The sequence below is a fragment of the Oryzias melastigma genome, linkage group LG17 (genome assembly GCF_002922805.2).
Source record: "Oryzias melastigma strain HK-1 linkage group LG17, ASM292280v2, whole genome shotgun sequence".
Lineage (NCBI taxonomy): Eukaryota > Metazoa > Chordata > Actinopteri > Beloniformes > Adrianichthyidae > Oryzias > Oryzias melastigma.
The window spans coordinates 2,063,951-2,074,494 of record NC_050528.1 but is presented as its reverse complement, the minus strand read 5'-3'; the positions used below and the strand labels follow the sequence as shown (position 1 = coordinate 2,074,494).

At 46.1% G+C, this 10,544-nt stretch overlaps 1 protein-coding gene across 1 annotated transcript in view; it reads right to left on the bottom strand.

The window, feature by feature from the left end:
• Positions 1–3,366: 3,366 nt before the first annotated feature.
• LOC112139449 (collagen alpha-1(XI) chain) overlaps positions 3,367–10,544 on the bottom strand; it is a 58,788-nt gene continuing 51,610 nt past the window's right edge. The window contains exons 55-67 of the mRNA XM_024262260.2: positions 9,406–9,459; positions 9,028–9,135; positions 8,805–8,858; positions 8,619–8,672; positions 7,842–7,949; positions 7,645–7,698; positions 7,528–7,563; positions 7,392–7,445; positions 6,911–7,160; positions 6,343–6,455; positions 6,194–6,262; positions 5,825–6,058; positions 3,367–4,312 (exon numbers count right to left, since the gene is read on the bottom strand). Coding sequence (XP_024118028.1) covers positions 4,166–4,312; positions 5,825–6,058; positions 6,194–6,262; positions 6,343–6,455; positions 6,911–7,160; positions 7,392–7,445; positions 7,528–7,563; positions 7,645–7,698; positions 7,842–7,949; positions 8,619–8,672; positions 8,805–8,858; positions 9,028–9,135; positions 9,406–9,459 — 1,335 coding nt within the window. The 3' untranslated portion in view covers positions 3,367–4,165. The remainder of the gene's footprint in view (positions 4,313–5,824; positions 6,059–6,193; positions 6,263–6,342; positions 6,456–6,910; positions 7,161–7,391; positions 7,446–7,527; positions 7,564–7,644; positions 7,699–7,841; positions 7,950–8,618; positions 8,673–8,804; positions 8,859–9,027; positions 9,136–9,405; positions 9,460–10,544) is intronic.

Sequence of the window (10,544 nt, the reverse complement as noted above, 5' to 3'; positions counted from 1 at the left end):
AGTCACTTTCAGTGTGACTTACTTCCTCAGAGTGGCTAGTTCATGTGGGTAGATGGTTGAAATGTTCTGCTTACAGAGCCAGGTGAGTTTGTGCTCATTTCAATGAGCGTTTTCATGTCTACCAAGTATCTGTTAGTCATGAAAATGATTTTATTAAAGCAGACTTTCTTGTCATACACAATTCATTTGTGAAGTGCGTAGATGACACTATTTATATTGTAACTCTGGTGGAGGTTACCTTGTTACCGAATGTTCTGGTGCTTGGATTATTTACTACTCTTGATAAAGGGCTAAAAGAGCCTGCTAAATGTATTTCTTTCACGTTATAAATTGTTTTGACACTTTGTCAGACTGAACCTGGAGCCCAGCTGTCAATAATATGGGAAAAGATGAACGAGGAGCTGCTAAAGTCTTCTGATCAAAGAAAGGCTCACCTCAGCTGCTGATGGTACATTCTCACATAAACATAATCATGAGACACAAATATATTTTATGTTTTGATTACCTATAAAACTAAACTTAAAAGATAAATTCTATTTTCAAAGGGCATAATGTACAAGAAAGGTAATGATGGGAAATCATTCAGAGTTCATTTTTTAAAACAGTTTAGTGTTAAAAATAAACACTGTCAAAGCGTCAAAAAACCACACAGACTGTCAGTTATGTCACACTATTACAGAGTTCACAAGGTTACACTTCCTATGGTGTCATTGTATCACTGGGCTGGTGAGAATCATACAAACACTTGAAAGTGTTCAAATTGACTTTATGGGAGTTGATAACATTTCTGATTTTGCTGTGCAGGGGTCCTGATCACCTGTCCAGGTGTATAAATCAGCTCTCAGACATGCAGACTGTTTCTACAAACATCAGTGAAAGAATGTTCCTCTCAGGATCTCAGTGAATTCCAGTGTGGAACTGTCAGAGGTCGACACCTGAACAACAAATCAGACGGGAAATGTCCGAAATCTTCCACAGTCACCTGTCCGCTCTATCAGAACAACGTGGAAGAGTTTGGGACCAACAGCAACTCAGACACCAAGTGGTGGACCACGTGAACTGATGGAGAGAGGTCGGCTGAAGGTCAAAGAGGTCACTGACTTTCTGCTGCAGAGCTCCGACCTTCATGTGACCTTCAGATCAGCCCAGTACACACACATGGGTTTCCTTTGCCTCAACCCCGTGGACAGCCTTCCCAGAGGAGTTGAAGCTGGAATACCTTCGACAGATGGATGCGTCATTTTGAACTCTGGGTTAGGAATGGAATGACAGTCTGACTGCACCACAGACATGGAGGCCCCTTGGTGAGAAGGTGTTTGGACATCACTGTGAGCTGTCAGAGTGTCCTATCCACCAACTGCACCCTTTATTACACCCTTTACCCCTCAATACACATTACAGGGAGGAGGGACTGATCATGTGTCCTCTACCCCATCACTGGTGGGAGGTGCCGTGTCTCTTTGGTGTGTCTTCCTGGGTACGGCGGCCTTCTTTCCACTCAGAGATCCTCTTTCTGAGCCCTCTGATAGGACCATGAGTGGGGGTACCATCCCATCTGACCCTGGGGGTGTCCATGTGCTTCTCTCCAAAATTCCATCAGCAGATGAGCCTGGTTGGCACATGTTTACAACAGTCTTCGGGGACCCCCATTTCTCTAGGGTGCCCTCCTCCTGGGAGGGGGTGGGCGGCCCCTACCCCGCTCTTTTCTGGACCTCCAGTGGGGTGGGTGGGTGGCTGCCTGGAGCGTTTCTCTCTTGGGAGGCCATGGCTCATACCTGGGTGGGGGGGGCTTGTATTGGGCCCCCTGGTGCAGTGGGGGGTATTCTTCTGGCTGGAGCTTTCACTCTCAGTTCTCCTGTGCTCCCCTTCTCTCTGTTGTTGGGGGGCCCTGGTGGGATTGCCCGGCGGGCAGACTTCCTCTGTGGGCCGCCCCCACACAGGGGGGCCCGGGGCGCCAGAACTCCTTCGGTGAGTATCAGGGTGTGGGGGTGGCCGGGCACTCAGCCTCTGTTTTACATTCCATCATTCACCTCAGAAGAACATGGACACTCACCTGGACACAGGTGTCAGCTCACCTTTGCACTAATAGTATGCATGCAATTCTGCAGTTCTACTGTGTACATGTTGACATGTTTGTAACATCTGAGTGTGTGTGGACAGGCCCCGCCCCTTTTGAGTAACATGTAAACCTCCAGCAGGTTGTTGCCCCCCCACTCCACTCCTGTAATCAGCCCCCAAACGTCCCACTCTCTTCTTCCCTCTTCAAGCAAAAGTAAACTAATAAAATGAACATAAATGAAGCTCCAGTAGTTAAACTTTAAAATGATCTAAATCACATTTAGTTGGGAAGATGTCATCAGACGAGGGTCTGCATTTAAACGAGTCATTCTGGAACATGGTTGACCATAAACTGTAGAGTTTATTGACTGATGGTCAGCATCACTTATGACGTTTTCCCAGGAAACTCATCTGGAACCCAGAAGATTTAAAGTTTTCCTCGTGACGATCCGCCGAGGAGGACCGACATGCAGACGGTCAACGGTCTGACAATACGGCTCCTGAAACCAGCTTAGGGCACGGAGGAGGTCTCATCAGCATTCAGTTCACCAACAGGAAAACTTTTTAGGATGTGTGTCGGTAGGGAGGGCTATAGTTGACCCAGGCTGACCTCAAAGTGGGGCAAAACAGTATTCAGTCAGCCACTTAAAAAGATGAGTGTCTGTAATTTACATTCACTTCCACCACAGAGACAGAAAGGATCCAGGAAATCACTTTGATTGATTTATAATGAAATCATCAATCAATTTCTCTGTAAAATAAACATTTGGTTCCAGCAAACATCCAGATTTCTGTCCCTCACGGAGCTGTCACTCCTTTACGAGGTCTCCATCATCAGCCCCCGCCTGACGTTTCATGCTAACGTTTCCCAGAATGTCCCGGAATCGAAACACTAACATGGAGATCCACTGTGAGACGCTACACGCGTGGGACGGTTTCTGATGGCTGTGGACAGCAGCTTCTGCTGGAGTGTCCTGTGGGGGTCAGACCAGACTGAGCTGACCAATCCTGCTGGGGGGGGGTCACCCAAAACTATTTGTTTGTCATGGAGAGACAGACGAAACAATCAGACATGAATGTGAGTTCAACTGTGATGGAGATCCTCAGGATTGATCAGCATGGATGTGACCGCCGTACAGGAGGAGGAGTCTGTCGATGTGCATTTCTGCTAAAGTACCAATCATTTCTTTTAGCTGCACTCAGGTTGAAGAGATTCTTACTCAGGTTTCAAAGCGACTGACCCGATGAGACAGGGGGGTTCTGTTAGATCCAGATTAAAGTCAAACTGGATTCAATAAGACGTTCGGCTCAGCATTTTTAAAGTCAAGTTTTAATCCTTTCCAATGGCAGCATGAGGAAACATACAGATCATGTCCGCAGCCTCTCTGCAGCTGCTGTCGGAACCAGAAGACAAACTGTTTAGAACTTGGAACATGCTCTCAGGAAAATAAGGTCCACATCTGAGGTATAACTGTTGGCTGGAAGAAAATATCTATAGAATTTTAAAATCTGTTTTCATGACTTCCTGTTTCAACGTGGTAATAAGTCAATCCGATTCAGACCGTTTTATAACACGAAGGTCCAAAATCGATGTGTAAACCTTTGGGTTGATCCGGATCAGTTTCTCATCCACTGCATCCTTCAGAGACATTAATATATTCTTTATTCCAGCATGACCTCCCAAGTATGTGTTCAAAGGTGAAGACAGGGCTCATGCACGTGAGAGTGCACACATTTGTACAAAATATTAATAAAATAATTACAGTTTGATGAAAACGCACCGATGGTAGCACCTGGAGTATTTGTGCAGAGAAGCTGCTCGGTGGCTGAATCGGAGCAGAACCTGCAGGTCGGGTGGAAGGAGGAAGAGGAGGATGAAGCTGGGACCAGCAGATCCTCACGCTACTGTCCGCCGCAGCATCACAGAGTCACAGAGTCAGAGTCAGGCGGTTCTGGCCCGGTTTGGGCCGCTTTCAGGACAGGGCCTTCGTGGATCTCTCAGTGACACAGGAACAGAACTTGCTTCGTGGGGGGGCAGAGGTTTGGTCTAAATGGACGTCCGTACGAACCCTCTGACCCTGTCCGTCAGCGGGGAGAAGGGGCGTGTCTAACCCAGGAAACACACGGGACCGACCTCGAAGCCGAACCTCTGGTTGGATTCCCCAAAGTCATTGAGCATGACGTCGATGATGGGCAGCTGGTCGATGCGGGGGGTGTTGATCTCCAACATGGTCCTGGAGTAACCCTGTCTGAGCTGCACACAACACAGGGAGGGGTTGGGTCGGGTGAACCGGTCAGAACAAGAACCACAGATTCATGTTTACACACGTGGACAAAACCGTTGGCTCACAATGGTCACAGAAATAACTCCAATCTGACAGAAGTGACGATAAATACACATTTGATCAAATTCATTCAGTGAAAATGAGAAATTGCTTTTCAACCGTGTTTAATATTTTGTTGCACAACTTTCTGAGGCTGCAATCAAACGGTTCCAGGAACTGTCGATGAGACTTCTGCACCTGTCGGCAGGTGTTTTGAGCCACTCCTCATGAGCGAACTGCTCCAGATGTCTCAGGTTTCAGGAAGCCCTTTCCAGATGGAATGTTCCATCTCCTTCCAAACATGCTTTTAGAACATTAGGTTCTAAAAGTCCACTTTAGAAAACTCCAATGTTTTCCTCTGACCCAGTCATGCATGTTTTAGGTGACTGTCCTGTTGTTAGACCGCCGACTCAGACCAAGCTTTGTGACGCAGGCCAGCACATGTCCCTCCTTTACCTCCTTTGTATTCAGAAGTTTACGTCCGCACTATCTATGCTTGTTTTAAATTAAAATCTTTTTATTTTCTTTTAATTTTATTTTAATGATTTGAATGATGATGAATGACATTTTTACTATTTATTTTGATTGTTTCTTTTAATGTTTCATGTAAAGCACTTTGAATTGTCTCTGTACATGAAATGTGCTACAAATAAACTTGCCTTGCCCACAGGAAACACGTGTGTACGCATTTATTGTGGGTAAAGAAGGGACGAACCGACTCAGACGATAACATGGAGGCTGTACGTGGTCAGACAGGGAGATGCACAGGTTCGGACAGGAAGCTGCAGGCGTTCGGACAGGAAACTGCACGGGTTAAGACAGGAAGCTGCAGGCGTTCAGACAGGAAGCTGCAGGCGTTCAGACAGGAAGCTGCACGGGTTAAGACAGGAAGCTGCAGGCGTTCAGACAGGAAGCTGCACGGGTTAAGACAGGAAGCTGCAGGCGTTCAGACAGGAAGCTGCAGGGGTTCGGACAGGAAGCTGCACGGGTTCGGACAGGAAGCTGCAGGGGTTCAGACAGGAAGCTGCAGACGTTCAGACAGGAAGTGTAACGCGTTCAGACAGGAAGCTACAGGCGTTCAGACAGGAAGTGTAACGCGTTCAGACAGGAAGCTGCGTCCCTTTTCAATCCTGATCAATACACGTCTGGGAAACAAAAACCGGATCCCGATGCTGCTTTACGCCTCATAAGGAAACAACAAAAACAGGTTCAGAGCGGCAGCGCTGAACAGTGAAGACACTCACACGTGGGTTCTTTCAATTGAACGTCTAAAGAAAACACGGAATGCATTTTATGTTTTGAAAACATCAGAAGTTCAAAGATTCTCTTCAGGATTAACATTTGTGGTGAATCGAATTTCCTTTCTACATTTTCCTTCAAACATCTCAATCTTTGTCTGCTTTTCTGGATTTAAAAAGACGTCATCAGAAGAGAGAACCCACCGAGCAGCCGTCCATCACAGGCTTGATGAAAGGATTGTTGTCATAAGACATCTCCTCGTCGTTGGAGCCCAGGAAGCGCAGAGCCTTGTCGTAGCTGTCAGTCTTGGCGTTGTACCAGGCCACTGACTGATGGCAAATATAGGTGAAGTTCTGCCGTGCTGACGAGCTCAGAAGTTTCAGGAAGGTCATCTGAACGGAGTCTATGGCGCTGTCGGCTGCATCCACGTAGCTCAGCTGAGTGATAAAACGGATCAGCGTTTATGAGAAAATGAAAAAAACAGACTAAATGAGAGGACGTTTGGGACTGAGTTAGAGAGGAAGATGTGTGACGAAGAGGACAGAGTTAGAGTGAAAACAGAAGATTCATACTATTTTTCCACGCTTAAATTCGCTGAACCAGGCTCCTGGAGTCTCTTTGGGCCAGTTGGATATTCGAACCTGAAATCAGGACAGAGAATCGTGACAGGTCCACGACTGTAACCAGGCTGCCTGTGCAGAGAGCACGGAAGCCGGCTTACCCCTGAGGATTTCTTGTCGGGGTAGATGCATGTCTCTCCTCCTGCTGTGAAGTTACAGTAGACCTTAATGGAGTCTCCAATGCAGCCCTGGTTCGGATCGACCCAGTATTCACCTGAGAGACAAAACAGTCTCTAGAACACAGCAAAGGAAAGCAGCGACTTCGGAAAATTTTGTCATGATCCACTTCTTTGGTTTTGTCATTTTCTGCTTTCCCTGTCAGTCTCACAATGTTCAGGTTCATCATCCACAGCTGTTTTCATTTAGTTAATCAACCTCAGTGTATTTAAGTGTCTGGCCTTCAGTTCTCATTGTCAGGTCATCTACTCTGCGCTGTCACTGGTTTGGTTTCTCCTGGTTTTGTCATGTTTGAGTTTATTAAGTAAATCCTTGAGTTTCTGCCACCATGTCTTGTGTCCTGCATTTGGGTCCTTCACCTCCACCCCTGACAACTTTCCACTATCAGTCTGAACAAAATCACCACGAACTGGTTCAGTTTTCCAACAAGCGCTGGTCCTGTTGATGGATTCTGCCTGATCCGTGTTCATGAGGACGGCGTGTCAGTCGTACCGTCAGGGAAGTCGGGCTGACTGAGGTGCAGGTCATTGCAGGTCCTGGCAGGGTTGTCCTGGGTGCCCAGGGGGAATTTCATCCGCTCAATGTCCTGTTTGAGGTTGTTGAGAGATCCAAAGACGTCCTCCATCCCTTCCACGCCGGCGTAGTCGGCCATGGCCTCATCCGCCTGCACGTCAGCCTGCCGCCGGCTCTTCTTACCAGGCTGCTGGATGGGCAGCGGCTGGATCATATCTCCAGGAGGACCCTGCAGCACAGAGGGGGTCATGTTTACCCGACTTCACAGCGGGCAGGACGGGCGGGCTGATACCCGACCCTGACCCTGCTGTTTGTGGAGCGTCAGAACAACAACCAGATGAGCAGAATAAACAAACAAACAGGCTTTTGAACTGGAATGATGACAGAACTATGATCAACTTTACAACTATCTCTACGTATCACAAACACACTGGATCCATTCAGGTAAAGTGAAGCTTACAGGTGGTCCTGGTGGTCCGATCAGTCCGGGGTCTCCCTTCTGACCCGCTGAGCCCTGAAACCCACATGAGAACCCCGTTACTCAGACAAACACCTTAATGTTCTGTGCAGAAACGGCGTCAGACTCAAACACTCACACTTGAGCCTTTGCTCCCCTTCTGTCCTTGAGCTCCCTGGAGACCATTTAAAGAGTTTCAGTTTAAGATGCTTCTGAACAGCAGAGATGAGAAACAAATCAGAGGAAGAGAACTCACAGGGATTCCAGGAGGACCAGGCGGGCCGAGAGGACCAGAAGCACCCCCGATGCCCTGCCGACACACAGGAAGGTAAACTAGCATGAAACACATGAACGTTTTCATCACAGGAAGGAAGATGAGGCGGAATAGAGATGCATCCGTGGAATATCCGGGTCGCAGCAAACTTAGGAAAAAAAGAGTTCTTCAGTACTTACAGCCTCACCCTTACCACCGGCATTCCCCGCAGGTCCTGGCAGACCTCTGTCTCCCTTCTCCCCAGGTTCACCAGGAGGTCCAATCAGACCAATCAGTCCAGGATGTCCCTGAAGCAACGGACAATCAAACCTGAGATCCGATCCATTCAGCAGCCTGGTTCTGTCATTGTGATCTGTCACTGCAGTTTCACCAGGAATCACAAAGTTAACGGACTGACGTCTTCTCAGACCGTCCAAAGATGTAGGAGTTATGAGGACTTATGAGGAGATATGAGGAGTTATGAGGAGACATGAGGAGTTATGAGGAGACATGAGGAGTTATGAGGAGATATGAGGAGATATGAGGAGTTATGAGGAGACATGAGGAGTTATGAGGAGATATGAGGAGTTATGAGGAGATATGAGGACTTATGAGGAGACATGAGGACTTATGAGGAGTTATGAGGAGACATGAGGAGTTATGAGGAGACATGAGGAGTTATGAGGAGACATGAGGAGTTATAAGGGGTTATGAGGAGTTATGAGGAGACATGAGGAGTTATGAGGAGACATGAGGACTTATGAGGAGATATGAGGAGTTATGAGGAGTTATGAGGAGACATGAGGAGTTATGAGGAGACATGAGGACTTATGAGGAGACATGAGGACTTATGAGGAGTTATGAGGAGACATGAGGACTTATGAGGAGAAATGAGGACTTATGAGGAGACATGAGGAGTTATGAGGAGACATGAGGAGCAGATTATAAAGAGAGTTGAGAATAAAATGCTGTCTTGCCTTTTCTCCTTTCCATCCCGAGTCACCTTTCATTCCAGGAAGTCCTGGGGGTCCCTGAGGAGGAAAAGTCGGATTTTGAACAGAAGTCTACTCAACAGCCAGAGTTGGTTTCCACACAGAAAGTGTGTTTGCTCAAGAGCTCATAAAATAGGGATTCAACCAAACAAGACTGAAAAAGTGTCTTACAATTGGTCCAGGAGGGCCATCCAGACCAGAAGCACCAGGAAGTCCTTGTTCACCCTGAGGGAAAATGGAATCAGGGATTTCTTGGTTACTGTGAGGACCATGCTGGACGATGACCTGGTCTAAGTCTAAAGTGGACTGAATGACAGCAGGCACTTTCCACGCAAACAACAGGCCAGATGATTTCTACAGATGATCTCTGGATTCAAGGAAGAAATCAACTCACAACAGGGCCCGGGATCCCACGCAGACCCTCAGCACCAGGCTTTCCAGGAGGGCCTTGAGGTCCCACAGGCCCGGTTTTTCCAGCAGGTCCTTCTGCTCCAGGATCTCCCTACAAACCGAGCCAGAATATACTGTAGTGACACACTCTTTACAGCTGGTAGAGGAATTGAAGGGAACGAATGTGAAGGGAGGAAGCAGACGCTTTGGGTTTTCTCGTTCAGAGTCAGATTACAAAAGTCAGGCTAGCATGTTTGTCTCACTGATCTTCTTGGCTGCAGTTTATCGACACTTCAGGTAATTATCCATAAATGACCCACATGAAGGAAATGATTGTTTGGTCTTCAGGAGTCTGGAAATGGGATTGGTATTAGGAGCTTACCTTGGATCCTTTTTCTCCCTGTCTGCCGTCAGCTCCAGCTCTGCCGACAGGACCCTACAGGTACAAGACACCAACAACCATGAAACACAAGGTTTGGATTGTTCAGATGAACCGCTTCAGGAATGAGAAACTCAGAGATACTTCTGCAGGACATGAGTGGTCTTCCATGTGTGTCTGTGTTTGCTGGTGTGTTTCTAATCAAGTTTTCTTTGGAAGTGTTTTAATGTTTCATTTTAACTTTAACTTAAGGGAATATTATGACTTTAATAATAATCTTCACTTGTATTAAAGTGATTTTATTTAAAAGTTCTCTTTAGTAAAAGCTCTGGCCACTTTTCCTCTTTTTTGGTCGGAGATAAAAAAACACACACAGCACTGTTAAGACTGTTAAGTCATTTTACAGTTCAATTAGAAAATATATTGTAAAAGCATACAAAAACACATAATTAATAAAGTTTTCCCTTACAAAGTATTTAAGATTAATACTTTCCTTATTAATCCTGTAGGGAAGTTAACATTACTGGTCTGTTAGTGGAAATGAAAAAGGAAAATTGAAGAATATAGAAAACGTTAAGACAAAAACTGAATTTTGGTTTTATTTTTTATTTATTTTTTTTATTTTTATTTTTTTAACTTGTCCTGTCCAACAGCTGAGCCAACAGATGTGGGCTGAGAGCTTCTTGTGTTGGGCAGATTTTACTGTCACAACAGGGATTTATTGAGTATAAACCCCTGTTGTATTTAATGCTAAACTTTATTTATATTGATTATGTTTTATTTTATTTATTTGTTTTTCTTTGTCGTTGGACCGGACGGAAAAAGGGAAGAGGGTGGGGGAGGGGTGGGGGGGAAGATAAGATGGCAACAGAGGGAAGCAACATCATAAAACAACCAGGACTAAGTGATAAACTAGAATGGGCGGGGCCTGTCTACACACACACTCTATAGTTACACACACACTTGTTGGCCAAAATAGTCTCTACATTTAAACTAAACATATTCACATATACTATACATATACTACACATGTACTTAATTCAACTATAACAGCAACTCACACACTCCATCATACAAACCCATTCAGATAAAGACTTTCATTCTGTCACACAAACGGTTAGTGCTAAGGTGAGCTGACACCT